This window comes from Podarcis melisellensis (genome assembly GCF_964234715.1).
Source record: "Podarcis melisellensis genome assembly, chromosome: 10".
NCBI classification, from domain to species: Eukaryota; Metazoa; Chordata; class Lepidosauria; order Squamata; family Lacertidae; genus Podarcis; species Podarcis melisellensis.
The window spans coordinates 70,359,027-70,377,761 of NC_138542.1; the positions used below are offsets into that span (position 1 = coordinate 70,359,027).

At 45.9% G+C, this 18,735-nt stretch overlaps 1 protein-coding gene across 2 annotated transcripts in view; it reads left to right on the forward strand.

The window, feature by feature from the left end:
* ANKRD16 (ankyrin repeat domain 16) overlaps positions 1–10,918 on the forward strand; it is a 30,869-nt gene extending 19,951 nt beyond the window's left edge. For both annotated transcript variants that reach the window (XM_081927339.1, XM_081927340.1), the window contains exons 7-8: positions 5,719–5,797; positions 9,222–10,918. In XM_081927339.1, the coding sequence (XP_081783465.1) occupies positions 5,719–5,797; positions 9,222–9,397 (255 nt within the window). In that variant the 3' untranslated portion in view covers positions 9,398–10,918. The remainder of the gene's footprint in view (positions 1–5,718; positions 5,798–9,221) is intronic.
* Positions 10,919–18,735: the final 7,817 nt, after the last annotated feature.

Genomic DNA, 18,735 nt, shown 5'->3' on the forward strand with positions numbered 1-18,735 from the left:
GATTTCTTTCTTCTTCAGAATCATATTCATCACTTCTTTCATTGGTTGTATCAAAGTTGTCTCCAGTTCTTTATAATATCTTGCTGTAAATCCGTCTGGTCCCGGGGCTTTCCCATTTTTCAATTTTTTTATTACTTCTTTTATCTCGTCTATTCCTATTGGGGTGTTCAACCTTTCTCTTGCCTCTGAAGAAATATTCTGTATCTCTTTCTCCCTTAAATACCTTTCTATTTTCCTTATGTTGTTTTTTTCTTTCCTTCTATACAATTGTTTGTAAAAATCCAGAAATCCTTTCCTAATCCCTTTTGGATTTGTTATCTCCTCTCCACCCACTTCTATTTTATTTATTGTAGTTCGCTCTTTCCTTTCCTTAGTCTGCCATGCCAGCCACTTTCCTGCTTTGTTCGCAAATTCAAATTTCCTTTGCCTTAGTCTTTTGATGTTCCATTCAATTTCTTTGTTTATCATCATTTCAAACTCCTTTTGCAGCACCTTAATAGTTTGTTTGATTCTGGCATTATTCGGCTTTTTTATCAATTTCTGTTCATTTTCCATAATTTGTCTTAGAATTTCCTTCTTTTCTCTTTCTCTATTTTTTCTTTTAATCGAATTCTGTTGGATGAAATACCCCCTCATCACCGCCTTGCCTGCATCCCAGACAACACTCCTCTTCGTTCCTTTATCCCAATTGTCTTCAAAAAATTCTTTCAATTTCTTTCTAGCCTCGTGTATTATTTTTTGGTCGTCTAGTAAGTAATCGTTCATTTTCCACCTGAACGATCTTTCTTCCAAACCTTTAATTTCTAATTCCAGAGGGCTGTGGTCTGAGATAACTCTTGGTTGGATTTCTACCTGGGATATTCTTGGCGTCAACTCGTTTGAGATCCAAATTTGATCAATTCTGGACAGTGATTCATTAGGGTCGGAGTAAAAAGTAAATTCTTTTCTCAGTGGGTGTCTTAGCCTCCAGATGTCTGTTAGATTACAGCTCTTTACCATATCGAAGAAAGATTTGGGTAGCTTCCCTTCTTTTGTGTTGCTATTTCTTAATCTATCCATTTCCAAGGAAACCACCCCGTTCATATCTCCCATCAGAACTATCTTTTGGTCTGCGAATTCTAATAGCTTGTCTTCCAGTTTTTTGTAGAATTCTGATTTGTTTTCGTTTGGTGCATAGATCCCAACCAGCATTATTTTTTGGCCTTGCCAATTAATCTGTATTGCCATTATTCTACCATCGTCATCTTTAAATATTTGTTGGGCTTCAATTTTGCTTTTGACGTACATTACCACTCCTCTCTTTCTCTTTTTATCTGAGGATATAAATTCGTTACCTAGTCTTTTATTAATCAAAATCTTTCTGTGACTCCTTGCGATATGTGTCTCTTGCAGACAAATTATATCTAAGTTTTTCTTCTTTAAAAGTTGTTCCACCTTGTTGCGTTTTTTCTTTTCATTCAAGCCGTTCACGTTCCAATTCCAAATTTTTAAAGCCATATTGTTTTAGTTGGGTGTGTTTAGATTCCTTCCTCCTCTTCTTCTTCCTCTTCCTCTCTCGCCTCCTCTTCCTCCTGTTCCTCGTCTCTCTGGCCGCTTTTCCTTTTCATCTCCTCTCCTCCTGATGCTCCCTTGACTTCTTCGTCTTCTTCTGCCATCAGTTCTTTGTATTTTCTTTGGAATTTGCTTATCTCTTGCGGGCTGGTCAGTCTATGTCTTTTGCTCTTATAAAAAAAGGAGATCCCCTCCGGGAATTCCCATTTGAATTCTATATTATTCTTTTTGAGGGCTTGAACTATTGCTTTATAGGGGTCTCTCCGTTTCAACAGTCTGATCGGGATGTCCTTGAAAATGATTGTGTAGCTGCCATCTATAATTAGCCTTTTTTCTCTATTTTTTTGAAGGACCAAATTTCTCGTCTCCCTGTCTTTGAAAATTATAAGACAGTCTCCTGGGTATTTCTTAGCTTTGGTCGTTTTGACCCTCATTCTGAAGGCATTCGATATCATATTTGCTACATCGCTTTCCTGGAGATCCAACCATTGCGCCAATTCTACTATAAGCTTTTGTCTGATGTTCTCATTCTGCGCTTCTGGTATACCTCTCATCCTCAAATTTGTTTCCCGTTGTCGGAGATCACTCATAGAAATGGCATCCCACATCTCTTCTTGGGCTTTATTGGTCCCCTGGAGTTCCGCCTTGATTCTTTCTTCTTCCCGCTTCAATTCTCTTATTTCCAGTTTTGTCTTTTTCATCCCTTCTTCTAATACTTGGGTTCTCTTAGATACCTCCTTAATTTGCCCTTTAAGTTCTCTGACTGTCTCATCTATTTTCTTATCCATTTTTCCTATTCTTGCGTCTACTTGTTCAATTTTTGTTTCTAGATTCTTTTCACTTTGCCTAATCTCACTGAACATTTTTAATATTTCTGATCTAAAATCAGATTCTTGTTTAGACCCCTTTCTTTCTGTTGGAGTCCCCCCTTCCCCCACCTTTTTCTGTGTATATGACATTTTGATATTTTACTTTAATTTCTTTATACTATGACGTTTGTGCCTGATAGACCTTCTTTTCCTTTTTTCCCCTTCCCACAAAAACTAGCTCCCCCCTCCCTCAGCAGGAAATTCAGTTCAACAGGAAGATAAGAAAATCTAATTTTCGATTCCCACTGTGGCTTTTGTATTGCAGTTTTTACAGATATAAGTCCAGTTTTGATCTTCTTACTTCTTACTTCTTGCCACCAATTAGGCTAATCCGTTAATTATAGGGTTGGGGTTCAAAGTTCCAAAGTTCAGTGTCCCTGCCCCCTTTTGGTTCTTTCTAAGTCTTCTTGCCCCCAAGTGGGCTAATCCACCTTCGCTGTATTCTGTACCTATTTCTTTGTCTTCCTGCCCTCAATTGGGCTAATTCAGTCAAAACCGCTTTTTCCGGAAGCACCAGAGCTCTTCTCTATCAGCACAACCCCCCTTCCTTAAGCAGTATTCTGCTCCCTCATTTCTGACTCCATTCCAATAGATCGGTAGGTTATGTGAAATGAATAAAAAGTAATATGTTACGGTCTTTCCCCCTCCCGCTAGAGCGCTATGCTTCCCGCTGGCGAGAAGAGGTTGAGAACCACAAGTAGTAACAAGTCTCACCGGGAAGGATCGAGTCTTGCTGGCAAAAGGGGGGGGCAGAGAGGGACTGGAATCACGCAAAGGAAAAGAAAAGAAAAGAGAAGAGCTGGGACTCCGTATAGTTCTAATGCAGGCTTTCCTCGCGAGGAAGAGAATGGGCAAAACCCACTGGTATATTTTAATTTTGTCCACGTCCCTGCTGGGTAGTAAACCGCTGTCCTCCTTCTTCTTCTATCAATACGTGCTGACAGTGAGGAAAATAATGGCGTCCCTAGTTTCACGGATCTTTCTCGCACAGTGCTTCTCCCCAAAGATCGCGCTGTCCCTTCTTTTTTCCCTCTAAGCTGTTATAGACTGGAGGAGCCAGGACCAAGTCCTTCCAGAAGATATATAGTTTCTTTTTGCTCTCCCCTTGTCTTCCTTCCCAAACTGTTACTTAGTACCCCACGCTTGGAAAGATTTCAGGGAGAGAAAGTTCTGTCCGTTAGTGACACACACACTTTTCACCGCTTTGCTTAGCGCTCTGCGTCTAACACGATTTCGGGTAGAAGTTGAGCTCTCTTAAATCCTTCTTTCCCAATTCGAATTTCGGTTTAATCACATCTATAAAGCTTCCTTCTTTTGTTCGAAATTGTCCTTTTTCTGAGAATTTAGCGCTCCTCCTCCAGGCACGGGGCTTCGCTCCCCAGAGGCAGTTATGGCTTCCCTCTGCCCGCTTCCCCCCCCGCCGTACTCTTCGCTCCGAAACGGAGTTACCTGACGGCCGGGGATTCTGCGCTTCGGCACCACGTATCGTCCTGCGGACACTTTTCAGGGGTTCGCTGCGCCCTGCGGCACCCCTATTTTCCCCTGGAGAGTTCGGGATCCTCCGCAACGAAGGAATCCCCGCCTGGCTCTGAGTCGCGCTAAACCGGAAGTCTTTCCAGGTTAAGAACAGTTTCAGGTTAAGTACGGACCTCCGGAACAAATTAAGTACTTAACCCGAGGTACCACTGTATTATTATTCCCTGTTTAGGGAAGCTTTTAATGTTTAATAGGTTATTGTATTTTAATGTTCTGTTGGAGGCTGCCCAGAGTGACTGGGGAAACCCAGCCAGATGGGTGGGGTATAAATAATAATAATAATAATAATAATAATAATAGTTGTTATTATTATTTAAATTGGTATATCACCCTTCATCCATATATCTCAGGGCGGTTCACAACATAAAAATACAATTTTCTCTACTCTGACTGGCAGTGGCTTTCTAGGGTCTGTGGCAAAGAAGGGGAGAGAGAGAGAGAGAGAGAGAGAGAGAGGAGTTCCCAGTCCTTTTCTCTTTTGGCTTTTCATCCAAAAAGGCTCCCAGAGTAGCTTATATCCCATCAATTAATACAAGACAGTCCCTTTCCTGCAGTCTTATGGCCCATAATAATTAATTTCTGATGTTTAAAAAATTGTTTTTATTGTATGGTTTTAGGTGTGACTGTTGTAAACCACTCTGATATATATATATAAAATACACACACACACACACACACACACACACACATATATATAGTAAAGGGACCCCTGACCATTAGGTCCAGTCGTGGCCGACTCTGGGGTTGCGGCGCTCATCTCACTTTATTGGCCGAGGGAGCCGGCGTACAGCTTCTGGGTCATGTGGCCAGCATGACTAAGCCGCTTCTGGCGAACCAGAGCAGCGCACAGAAATGCCGTTTACCTTCCCGCCGGAGCGGTACCTATTTATCTACTTACACTTTGACGTGCTTTCAAACTGCTAGGTTGGCAGGAGCAGGGACTGAGCAACAGGAGCTCACCCGGTCACGATCGGCAAGCCCTAGGCTCTGTGGTTTAGATCACAGCACCACCTGCGTCCCATATATATATATACACATACACACACACACATATATGTGTGTGTGTGTGTGTTTGTGTGAGTGTATATGTATGTATATTTATGTATGTGATATATGTGTGTGTATATATCTATCTATCTATCTATATATCAGCATTTTTTATATATATATAATATTTTTATAAATGTAAAGGACCGCCACGCCCTGTCCTGTATTTTGCCAGGACAAAGGTAGCAACTCTAGGTGCCAGGGGGTGAATCTACCAACAGGAGGGGGAAATGTTGTAAATAAACCAGAAATTAGATCATTTCAACAAAATAATAATAAAAAACCCCTATGAAAAAACACATATAAAAATTTCCTGTTCTCTGGCACCATCTGGTGCTGCATGTTTATAGTGGATTCAAATAATCGTTTTCTTTACTAATATAGCTGAGTCTAGGGCTGAAACTTGGACCTTTGTACAAGCAGTGTGTCTAGCCCACTGCTAATCTGCACTGTGACGGATTGTCCACTTTGAAACCAGAAGGGGAATGGGAATGAAATGGGAGGGAGGGGGACTTGTGATGATCTGGATGTTTTGGGACTCCAACTCCCATCAGCCCTAGCCTGTATGGCCAATGGTCAAGGATGATGGAACCTGGAGTCCAATAATATCAGCTTAGCCACAGGTTCCCAGATCCCTGGCCTAGATAGAAAAAGGCTCTGGTTTTGTTTGTTTTTTGCTGAGCGTGAAAGTTGTGTCTCTTCTCTAACAACGCAGGAAGGACATGCAGGCACAATCGAGACGCTTCTGTCGCTAGGCGCTGATCTGAATGCGAAGGATGGGAAAAATCGTACTGGTAAGACCCTTTCACGCTTCTTATTGGGATTGTTGTTGTTGTTTAGTTGTTTAGTCGTGTCCGACTCTTCGTCACCCCCTGGACCAGAGCATGCCAGGCACTTCTGTCTTCCACTGCCTCCCTCAGTTTGGTCAAACTCAGGCTGGTAGCTTCGAGAACACTGTACAACCATCTCGTCCTCTGCCGTCCCCTTCTCCTTGTGCTCTCCATCTTTCCCAACATCAGGGTCTTTTCCAGGGAGTCTTCTCTTCTCATGAGGTGGCCAAAGTATTGGAGCCTCAGCTTCAGGATCTGTCCTTCCAGTGAGCACTCAGAGCTGATTTCCTTCAGAATGGAGAAGTTTGATCTTCTTGCAGTCCATGGGACTCTCAAGAGTCTCCTCCAGCACCAGAATTCAAAAGCACCCATTCTTCGGCGATCAGCCTTCTTTATGGTCCAGCTCTCACTTCCATACATCACTACTGGGGAAACCATAGCTTTAACTGTACGGACCTTTGTTGGCAAGGTGATGTCTCTGCTTTTTAAGACGCTGTCTAGGTTTGCCATCGCCTTTCTCCCAAGGAGCAGGTGTCTTTTAATTTCATGACTGCTGTCACCATCTGCAGTGATCATGGAGCCCAAGAAAGTAAAATCTCTCACTGCCTCCATTTCTTCCCCTTCTATTTGCCAGGAGGTGATGGGACCAGTTACGTCTGGCATTTGCACAAACAGGCTTCCAGTGGGGTGGATGGGGTATTAGGGGAGGGGTAATACCTCTGGTGGGGGACATGACAGGCTCCTTCTGGGGTTGCTTGTCCACCTTTGGTCCCCATCCTGCACTTAGCTCTTACCTGCGCCTCCTGGAAGCTGTCAACATGCAATGAGGAGATGCAATGAGGTGACGGGAACATTCTTTCATATGTGGTGGCCCTGTAAAAGGGCAAAAGAGTATTGGGAAATTATGCATAATGAATTGAAAAAAAATGTTTAAAAGTACTTTTCCAAAAAAACAACCCAGACTCCTTTTTTGTTGGGGATAATTCAGACGGAAATTCCCAGGTGTCAAAAAAGGTTATTTATGCCACTACTGCGGCCTGTGGTTTGTTAGCCCCAAAATGGAAAACAAGTGAGGTCTCAACTAAAGAAGAATGGCAGCTGAAGCTGACGGAATATGCGCAGCTTGCAGACTTAACGTATAGAATAAGATAACAAGAAGAACATACGTTTAAAGAAGATTGGAAAATGTTTATTGAATATATGGGGGGGAATTGTGTACACTTGAAAACGTTGGCAGCCTTAAGGTAAATTCAACAGTGTAAATATGTTTTGATGGATGCAATAATGGAAGACTGATTGGTTTAGTTTCTGCAGAATATGCAGGGATTTATGATACGCAAAATGAACCATGGGAGAGAGAAGAAGGGAAGTCATTGATATTTTCAGGATGTTTAAATGAGTATTCTAAATTGCAAAACAGAAAATTGTGTGTGTGTGTGTGTGTGTGTGTGTGTGTGTGTGTGAATGAAGCTGTCAGCATGCCACAGCGGCCACAATCCTGGGAAATGGCTTCCACTGGCCGGCTACACCAAGTGAAGGTAGCCGCTGGGTCTCAAACCCTCCGTGAGTTAGGGGCTTCCCCTGCCTTTAAAGAATCTTTAAAGGCTCTGGCGAATGGGGCGGGCAAGACCAATAGTGGGTCCAGTGGTCAAGAAGGAGGGCAACCAAAATGGTCAAAGGCCTGGAAACGATGCCTTATGAGGAACGGCTAAGGGAGCTGGGCATGTTTAGCCTGGAGAAGAGGAGGTTAAGGGGTGATATGATAGCCATGTTCAAATATATAAAAGGATGTCACATAGAGGAGGGAGAAAGGTTGTTTTCTGCTGCTCCAGAGAAGCGGACACGGAGCAATGGATCCAAACTACAAGAAAGAAGATTCCACCTAAACATTAGGAAGAACTTCCTGACAGTAAGAGCTGTTTGGCAGTGGAATTTGCTGCCAAGGAGTGTGGTGGAGTCTCCTTCTTTGGAGGTCTTGAAGCAGAGGCTTGACAACCATATGTCAAGAGTGCTCTGATGGTGTTTCCTGCTTGGCAGGGGGTTGGACTCAATGGCCCTTGGGGTCTCTTCCAACTCTAGGATTCTATGATTCTAAGGTGATTTCTGCCTTACAGTGGTACCTCAGGTTAAGTACTTAATTGGTTCCGGAAGTCTATACTTAGCCTGAAGCGTTCTTAACCTGAAGCGCACTTTCCCATTGAAAGTAATGGAAAGTGGATTGATCCGTTCCAGACGATGAAAAAACACCCCCTAAAACAGGGATTTAACACAAATTTTACTGTTTCACGAGACCATTGATCCATAAAATGAAGGCAATAATCAATGTACTGTGGTATAAAATAAATAAGACAGTATTTTAGATGAAAAAAATTAAAATTTATTTCCAAACTCACTGCTTGGAGAGGACTCAGGGACCTTTTCCACAGTCACAATCGGCTTGGCTCCTGGCATTCGTGGAGGCCTCGGAGAGCTCCTGCGGCTGGAGCCCAGTCGCAAAGCTTCTGCAGGCCCTGTGAATGTCGGGGCTTGGCTCTCAGCATTTCCGGAGCCCTGTAGGCACCGCGGATACTGGGTCTTGGTTCTCTGCATTCGCAGAAGCCTTAGAGAGCTCCGTAGGCCCCGCCGATGCCTAGGTTTGCCTCCAGGCAGCAGCGAGGCCTCCGAGAGCTTGGACAACTTGCTTCTGGGTTACAATCGTTCGTAACCCGGAAAAAAAGTTGAAGCGTTCGTAACCCGAGGCACCACTGTATTTTATTTATTTGCAGGGGTGCCTCGCAAGACGAACGCCTCGCAAGACGGAAAACCCGCTAGACGAAAGGGTTTTCCGTTTTGGAGGCGCTTCGCAAAACCAATTTCCCTATGGGGTTGCGTCGCAAGATGAAAAAATCTTGCAAGTTCCTGCGGGGTTTTTTCGTTTTCCCCCGCTCCCCCCCTTTTCCTAAGCCGCTAAGCCGCTTAACAGCTGATCCGCTGATAAGCCGCTTAACAGCTGATCGCTAAAAGCCACTAGACCGCTAATAGCGCTAATCCGCTAAGCTGTCAATGGGCTTGCTTCGCAAGACAAAGAAACCGCTAGACGAAGAGAATCGCGGAACGGATTCTTTTCGTCTTGCAAGGCACCACTGTATTGCATTTTATATCCCACCCTGCCTCCTTTTCTTCCAATGAGCTCAATGCGGTGTCCATGGTTCTCATGGCTGAGAACCCTGGTCTCTTCAATGCTTTAACCACAATACCTAACTGGCTTCCCATTGAACACTCATGCAGCTTAATCAACTGAAACTTAATCAACTGTAAAAGCAGGCAGCTAAGCGAGAAAGAAGCTGTGCCATGAGTGGCTGGCCACCAAACCCTTCTGATCTTAAGTCTGCTTCTTCTCTTCCCACAGCCCTGCACCTGGCATGCTCAGGCCAGCATGCTGCCTGCGTGCAAATTCTCCTGCAGGCGGGGTTGCGGGACTCCCCTGACAGTACCGGAATGCACGCATGGCAGCTTGCGAAGAAGCCAGCCCTTCTTCAAATTTTTGACGAAATCCCAGTGCCGCCCTGCCCTGTCCATCAGTAACGGAAGTCGCCTTCACCGGGACTGCAAGCAGGACCTTCTCTGCAGTGGCCCCTTAGCTTTGGAATCGAGATAAGTGAAGCTCGCATGAGTAGATGCTGGAGGATTCCGACGCAGAGACGGAAAGTGCCAGCGGTCGCTTGCTTGTCCAGAAAGAAAACCAGCCCTGCTGCTGTTTGCTGTTTTTAATCCACAAACGATATGTCATGGACGACTTATCCTGCATTTTGCATTGTGTTTCCTCTGCATTGGAATGACTGCTGTGGATTGTCTGCCACACTAGACAGTGAGCAAAATAATGCTTTCTTTTTTTTGTCGGAAGCTGAACCGCAGTGGAAGAGAAGCAACGCCACATACGATGGACGTAGGTCGGAACAGAAATCAGTCCCTCCTTCCGTCCCTCGCTCCCATTCTTGGTTGCTTTGGGCTGCAGGTTGAGACATTTTCATTCCTTTGTGTAGGTGTATCGGAATCTGTCTGATAATAATAAAATTTTATTTAAACCCCACCCTTCCCGGTTCAAAAACCGGGCTCAGGGCAGCTGACAACAAATTTAAAACACTTAATTTTAAAAGCAGCATAAAATACGGTATAAAAACATGAATAACAATAAAATTAAAAATCAATTAGATAATCCCCAGGGCTAGCTGGCTGAATTGGTCCTACTTGGGCCAGCGAGGAGGCCAGGGGAAAATTAGCTATGAGATCTTAGAGCGGGTGATCTTCATAAAAAGGGGAGAGGAAGGGAATAGAAGGGAAATAAAAGTTCTGGCTGAATTCAAATTAAAGGCCAGGCGGAATAGCTCTGTCTTACAGGCCCGGCAAAAGGAGGTTAAATCCTGAAGGGCCCTAGTCTCATGGGACAGAGCATTCCACCAGGTCGGAGCCATCACTGAGAAGGCCCTGGCCCTGGTGGAGGATAGTCTGACTTCCTTAGGGCCCGGGACCTCTAGACTATGGTTGTTCATGGACCTTAAGGTCCTCTGTGGGGCAGACCAGGAGAGGCGGTCCTGTAGATACGAGGGCCCTAAGCCACAAAGGGCTTTAAAGGTCAAGACCAGCACCTTGAACCTGACCCTATACTCCACCGGGAGCCAGTGCAACTGGTAACACACTGGGTGAATATGCTCCCATAGCAGGGACCCTGTGAGGAGCCTCGCTGCAGCATTCTGCACCCGCTGGAGTTTGTGGGACAGTTTCAAGGGCAGCCCCGCGTAGAGCGAATTACAGTAGTCAAGCCTGGAGGTGACCGTCGAATGGATCGCTGTGGCCAGGTCCGGGCAGAAAAGGTATCTATCGGCCCATCTTTCTCAGTATCATCCACACCCTTTTAAAAAGCTGTTTGACAATGGAATAGGATTCGACGAAAGGTGGTGGACTCACCTTCGCTGGAGGTTTTCAAACCCAGGTTGGATAGCCATATGTTAAAGGGTTATTTAGCTGCAATTCCTGCATTGCTGGGAGTGGACTAGTTATTTTCCAGTTCTACGGTTCTGTTGTTTCAAGTAAATAGGACCATTCATGCCCGGGCGTCGCAGCTATTTTGGTCTTTGTTTTCCCTAATGCAGAAATTGCCCATATCCTTGAAAGTAAAGGTAAAGTTAAAGGGACCCCTGCCCATTAGGTCCAGTCATGGCCAACTCTGGGGTTGCGGCGCTCATCTCGCTTTATTGGCTGAGGGAGCCGGCGTGCAGCTTCTGGGTCATGTGGCCATTTATCTATTTGCACTTTGATGTGCTTTCGAACTGCTAGGTTGGCAGGAGCATGGACCAAACAATGGGAGCTCACCCCGTCGCGGGGATTCGAACTGCCGACCTTCTGATCAGCAAGTCCTAGGCTCTGTGGTCTAACCCACAGCGCCACCCGTGTCCCTAAAGAAGTGTTAAACATTCTGCATACAGAAGGTGCTCCAATCTCTTTCGCATTTTGGTATTCATTTATTTTGGGCCCTGCCCCTGTCCCAAGATCAGAGGGTGGCCAGAACTGTACACCTTTATTCTAAAAATGCCCAGCTTTAATATCAGGCATTCCCAACATTCAGCCCTCCAGATGTTTTGGACTACAATTCCCAACATCCCTGACCACTGGTCCTGTTAGCTAGGGATAATGGGAGTTGTAGGCCAAAACAACTGGAGGGCCGAAGGTTGGGGATGCCTGTTTTATATATTAATGGTACGGCGAGACAATTTCATTTTATTCTCCCCCCAAAGCCCTGTTCCTAAGAGAGGGGACCACTCCGTCCTGCTGCATGAACCATCAACTCTAACCGTACATTTGGGTGCTGAACAATTAACTGGCGCAAGCAGGTGAGCAAACGATTCTTTCTCAAACAGGCAAGCAGCCATAGATGGGCGGGGTATAAATAATAAAGTATTATTATATTAATGCTGGAGAGCTGTGGAACGGCCAACTCACACATGCTGCAGGCTCCGGAATTGACTTACTTAAATGGCCTTGGTCCAGTATACCTGAAGGAGTGTCTCCATCCCCATTGTTCAGCCCGGAAACTGAGGTCCAGCGCCGAGGGCCTTCTGGCGGTTCCCTCCCTGCGAGAAGCAAAGCTACAGGGAACCAGGGAGAGGGCCTTCTCGGTGGTGGCGCCCACCCTGTGGAATGCCCTCTCACCAGATGTCAAAGAGAAAAACAACTATCAGACTTTTAGAAGACATCTGAAGGCAACCCTGTTTAGGGAAGCTTTTAATGTTTACAGTGGTACCTTGGGTTACATACGCTTCAGGTTACAGACTCCACTAACCCATAAATAGTACCTCGGGTTAAGAACTTTGCTTCAGGATGAGAACAGAAATCGTGCTCCAGAGGCACGGCAGCAGCAGGAGGCCCCATTAGCTAAAGTGGTGCTTCAGGTTAAGAACAGTTTCAGGTTAAGAACGGACCTCTGGAACGAATTAAGTACTTAACCCGAGGTACCACTGTAATAGATTGTTGTTGTTTAGTCGTTTAGTCGTGTCCGACTCTTCGTGACCCCATGGACCAGAGCACGCCAGGCACTCCTGTCTTCCACTGCCTCCCGCAGTTTGGTCAGACTCATGTTTGTAGCTTTGAGAACACTGTCCCACCATCTCGTCCTCTGTCGTCCCCTTCTCTGACCTGAGGGGCTCATCTTCCAGCGTCATAACTTTTATATGCCTGTTTCCTTTGTCCATGGGGTTTTCTTGGCAGGGATACTGGAGTGGCTTGCCGGTTCCTGCTCCAGGTGGATCACGTTTGGTCAAAACTCTCCACTATGACCTGTCCATCTTGGGTGGCCCTGCACGGCATAGCTCATAGCTTCTCTGAGTTATTCAAGCCCCTTCGCCATGGCAAGGCAGTGATCCATGAAGGGGCTGTAATAGATTATTGTATTTATTTATTCTGTTGGAAGCCGCCCAGAGTGGATGGGAAAAACCAGCCAGATGGGCGGGGTATAAAATTATTATTATTATTACTATTATTATTATTATTATGGAAGCCTGATGATGCCTGCAAGCAACAAAATAATCACAGCAGGGCTGGCTTTCTTTGCAAAGCTCTTATTTCAAGTGACACAGCTGCCGGGTGCATTGGGCAGGGACCACACCCGAAGGCGGCCCATTTCCAAAAATTTGTCACTCTAAGGCGGCATTCATCTGCTGCCCTTTGGCTTCTGAGTGTACAGATCCTCTGCTCTATCCAGGCATATTCACTCAGTGCCACATCTACTAGACAAAGACCCTGTGTATTCCTGCTTTAAAAAGTAGGAATACACATTTCTGCTTTATAACTAGTGCCTTCATTTAGACGCCAGGCAAGAACGTTCCTCTTCAACCAGTCCTTCGGCTGGTTAACATCCAACACCCTTTTATTTATTTATTTTTAAATATAGTTTTTTATATATATATAAAACATTTCAAACATTACATTGACAAACCAACAATATAGTCTTTGCTCTGCTGAGCGTAGGACGTCCCACGATCCATCCGGTTTTCTATTATCAAATACAGTGGTACCTCAGGTTACATTCACTTCAGGTTACATACGCTTCAGGTTACAGACTCCGCTAACCCAGAAATAGTGCTTCAGGTTAAGAACTTTGCTTCAGGATGAGAACAGAAATTGTGCTCCGGCGGCGCGGCAGCTGGAGGCCTCATTAGTGCTTCAGGTTAAGAACAGTTTCAAGTTAAGAACAGACCTCCAGAACGAATTAAGTACTTAACCCGAGCTACCACTGTACAGTAATTACACTCGCACTTTATAGTTTTCTGATCTTAATAAATGTAGCATCGTCTCTTTTTCTCTGATCATGAAAAGTTCCTCAGTTGATCATTGCAGGATTTATTTCAGTCCTGCTAACGTCTTCACATTTTTGCAATAATTATTCATATAACAAATAAATTCACTCCAGTCTCTGAAATTTTTGGTTCAGGATTCTACCGGTCAGCTTGGCCATCTCCGCATAGTCCATCATCTTCATCTGCCATCCTTGATTATTGGTAATTCTTGTAACTTCCAACATCCAATACAGTGGTGCCTCGCAAGATGAAAAGAATCCGTTCCGCGATTCTCTTCGTCTAGCGGTTTTTTCGTCTTGCGAAGCAAGCCCATTGACAGCTTAGCGGATTAGCGCTACAGCGGTCTAGCGGCTTCTAGCGATCAGCTGTTAAGCGGCTTAGCGGCTTAGGAAAAGGGGGGGAAGCGGGGGGAAACCGCGGGGACTCGCAAGATTTTTTCGTCTTGCGAAGCAACCCCATAGGGAAATTCGTTTTGCGAAGCGCCTCCAAAACGGAAAACTCTTTCATCTAGCGGGTTTTCCGTCTTGCGAGGCGTTCGTCTTGCGGGGCACCACTGTACCCTTTTAAATGTGTTGTGGGAGGGGGGGAACTTACTGGTTTCTTTTTGTTCTTATTTTAGTATGCATTTTGTGTTCTATAGCAGTGTTTCCCAACCTTGTGCCTCCAGCTGTTTTTGGACTACAATTCCCATCATCCCTTGCCACTGGTCTTGCTAGTCAGGGATGATGGGAGCTGTAGTTCAAAAACAGCTGGAGGCACAAGGTTGGGAAACACTGTTCTATAGATTGCATTTTTCCGTCGTGAACCACCTTGAGATCCCTAGATGAAAGGCAGCATATGAATTTTAATATTATTACAGTCGTACCTCGGTTCCCGAACGCCTTGGTACTCGTACGTTTCGGATACCGAATGCCGCAAACCCGGAAGTAAGTGTTCCGGTTTGCGAACGTTTTCCAGAAGCCGAAAAACCTGACGCTGCTTCTGATTGAAGTTTCTGCAGCCAATCGGAAGCCGCGCCTTGCTTTTCAAACGGTTGCGGGAATCGAACGGGCTACCAGAACGGATTAAGTTCGAGAACCAAGATACCGCTGTATTATAAGCATTGTTGTAATCACCAAGTTGGGACGCGGGTGGCGCTGCGGGTTAAACCACAGAGCCTAGGACTTGCTGAACAGAAGGTTGGTGGTTCGAATCCCCACGACAGGGTGAGCTCCCGTTGATCAGTCCCTGCTCCTGCCAACCTAGCAGTTCGAAAGCACGTCAAAGTGCAAGTAGATAAATAGGTACCACTCCGGCGGGAAGATAAATGGCGTTTCCATGCACTGCTCTGGTTCGCCAGAAGCGGCTTAGTCATGCTGGCCACATGACCCGGAAGCTGTATGCCGGCTCCCTCGGCCAATAAAGCGAGATGAGCGCCGCAACCCCAGAGTCGGTCATGACTGGCCCTAATGGTCAGGGGTCCCTTTACCTTTACTTTAATCACCGAGTCAGACCTCAGGTCTCTATAGCTCGATGTCAGTCCACCAACAAGCTGCTAGAAAGTTCACTGTCATTCTCTTATTTTATTTTATTTTTTAATAGCTGCTAGCTTTCCTCCCTGCCAGAGTGGCTTAAAACTCAATTCCTTTTCTCGGGAAGCTCTGACAATAGAGGCTCTGTGAAGGGAATAGAGCATGGGTAGGCAAATTAAGGCCCAGGGGCCGTATCCAGCCCAATCGCCTTCTCAATCCGGTCCATGGATGGTCCGGGAATCAGCGTGTCTTTACATGAGTAGAATGTGTGTTTTTATTTAAAATGCATCTGTCAGGGGCTCAGGAGCAGAGGCACAAGAAAGGGAGGAAATGGAGAGCGAGGGGGAGGAATCCGAAGGAAACGTAAGCGATGACAGTGGTCCGAGGTCTCTGAGTCTTTCCAGCGAATCGGAAGATTCACAGAAAGGGGCTCCCATGGTCAGAGCAAGGGGGGTGCGTAGGGGGACACCCCAGGAAGAAGGGACCAGAGGGGACTCAGAGAGCAGCAGTTGGAAATCAGGACCAGCTTCCCCACCAGAGCGCAGTAGGGGGGAGGAGTCCCAGGTATCGGGATCAGGCTGCTCACCGCCAGCGGGAGGAGATGAGTCAGGATTGGCCATGCCTCCATCGGAGAGCGGGGAAACGGTCAAGAGGAAGGTTGGAGGCTGGGCGCGCGCGCCAAGTTCAAATGTACAGGCGAGCGGCACAGTCGGTAGCCCGGATAGGGAGCCAGGTCCTAAAGCCCGCCGGAAGGAGGGACAAGAGTCAGGGGGGTCAGCGTCAGAAGAGTCCAGGAAGGAGGAGACACCGGGGGGCAGAAGGACCCAGAGGAGAAAGGAGAGACGGAAGAGGTGGAGTAAGGCTAGAGTCTTAAACTGGTGTACAGGGGGTGGAAACTCAGACAGAGCTTTGCCGATCTAGGTTCTAAGATGTAGAGCTGCACGCTGCGGCTTGGAAATGGAAACTGAACTTCAATAAAGACTTTTGTACATTATTACTGACTAGCGTTGGTCCTCTGTGAGCTGGGACCTAGAGGCAGCTCTGACAGCATCTCTTTGGGTCAATGTTAGCTGTCAATGTTTCCCTTTTTTTAAGGGAAATTCCCTTATTCCGAATAGGATTCCTCGCAAGAAAAGGGAAAAGTTGACAGCTATGGTTATTTGTGGGGCATAAGAATTTGTCATATATATATATATATATATATATATATATATATATATATATATGCAGGTTTTGGTGTCCTCGGGTGTCTTCCCGTGTAAAAGTTGGGGTGTCTAGGCGACGTTTCGACGAGGTCTCACTCGTCATCTTCAGGCTGGTGCTTTCGGCTTCTTGTTACTGGAACAGAGCAAGATCTCAGTGTTTGAGTTCCTATAAATACTGTTGAGGGGGTGTGGTGTATAGCCTCCAATGTTCTGGGCAGAGAGGAAGTTCCCAGGCTAGTGTGCCTTTTCTTCTTTTGTTCCTTAATTACTTGAGGGATATCTTGAGTGATTTCTTGAGTGATATCCTGAGTACCACTTAGGTGGGTCATTAGGTGTGGATTAGTTGCTAAAGTCTTTGTGTCTTGACCTCTTGAACTTTGTGAAGAGTTTTTCTGAGAAGAAGGCTGTACTGCACTTAGTTGTGCTCTGGCTTGGCTTCGTGTATAGGGGCGAGCTGTGGTTTTGTGGCCTGTGTCAGCCAGATCTGTGTAGGGATTGCAGGGGGGTGCAGCATCCGGAGGTGCCACCATGGTTTGGCTACTGGATGGTGTCTGTAATTTATCCAGTAGCCAAACCATGGTGGCACCTCCGGATGCTGCACCCCCCTGCAATCCCTACACAGATCTGGCTGACACAGGCCACAAAACCACAGCTCGCCCCTATACACGAAGCCAAGCCAGAGCACAACTAAGTGCAGTACAGCCTTCTTCTCAGAAAAACTCTTCACAAAGTTCAAGAGGTCAAGACACAAAGACTTTAGCAACTAATCCACACCTAATGACCCACCTAAGTGGTACTCAGGATATCACTCAAGAAATCACTCAAGATATCCCTCAAGTAATTAAGGAACAAAAGAAGAAAAGGCACACTAGCCTGGGAACTTCCTCTCTGCCCAGAACATTGGAGGCTATACACCACACCCCCTCAACAGTATTTATAGGAACTCAAACACTGAGATCTTGCTCTGTTCCAGTAACAAGAAGCCGAAAGCACCAGCCTGAAGATGACGAGTGAGACCTCGTCGAAACGTCGCCTAGACACCCCAACTTTTACACGGGAAGACACCCGAGGACACCAAAACCTGCATTCCTGTACCCGTGAAAATCTACGAAAGCATATATATATATATATATATATATTCCAGCCCCCTGCTGAAAAAGTTTGCTGACCCCTGGAATAGAGAATCTCTTTAATAACTCCCAGAACCCTGAACAAACTACAACCCCCAGGACTCTTTGGGGAAAGCCGTAACTATGGCATAATCATCTTGCTGTGCAGTGGAACCACAGGTTAAGTACTTAATTTGTTCCAGAGGTCTGTTCTTAACCTGAAACTGTTCTTAACCTGAAGCACCACTTTAGCTAATGGGGCCTCCTGCTGCCTCTGTGCCGCCGGAGCACGATTTCTGTTCTCATCCTGAAGCAAAGTTCTTAACCCGAGGTACTCTTTCTGGGTTAGCGGAGTCTGTAACCTGAAGCGTATGTAACCTGAAGCGTATGTAACCTGAGGTACCACTGTATACTGCAGATGGAGCCTTAGTGATCTGCTTTTACAACCCAACAGCTTTTTGGTTTTTAATCACACAGCCCCAGCGAAAAGCCACCTAAAAATTGTCCCTTTGTCCGGGTCTTTGCAAACTGCATTACAACCCTACTTCCTGCTGGCGATGCTCAGAAATGTTTGGCAGTTAGGTTTGCAGTGCTGAAAGTGTTTTTTTTTTTCTTTTCTTTCCAGCTGCACACAGGAAATCTGAATGGGGCGGGGAGGAGGGGAGCTTGAGAAGGAAGAAAGAGGTGCTCTGGGTGAGAATTTTGCATCAATCAGCAAAATTCCCTTGAGAGCTCCACCCAAATCTCTTTCCCCCTCTCTTTTCTCTCTCTCTCTCTCTTTTTTTTTGTATTGAGGCCAGCTGGTGTGTTTCATCCCTCAATTGGCTATTCATATTTTTCCGCTGCTTAGTTTCTGTGTGCAAGAAGTCTGAAGTGATCGGTTTTGCAGGAGGCCCCAAAACATGGGGCACTTGTGGAAAGGGGGTAGGGGAGCTCCACCAGCCGGCAGCTGGTTAGAGGCGTCGTCGTGAAATGGCACCAAGCTTTTCAGTTATTTCATTATTTATTATTATTATTATTACTAAGGTTTTTTTACTGCCAGGGAGGTGGCAGTTAACATTGCACTTGTTGGATCAAGCAGACTGTCTGGCTAGAGTGGGGCATGCTTTAGTTATCTCCCGTTTAGACTACTGCAATGCACTCTACATGGGGCTACCTTTGAAGGTGACTCGGAAACTGCAATTATCCAGAATGCGGCAGCTATATTGGTGACGGGGAGCGGCCGCCGGGACCACATAACACCGGTCC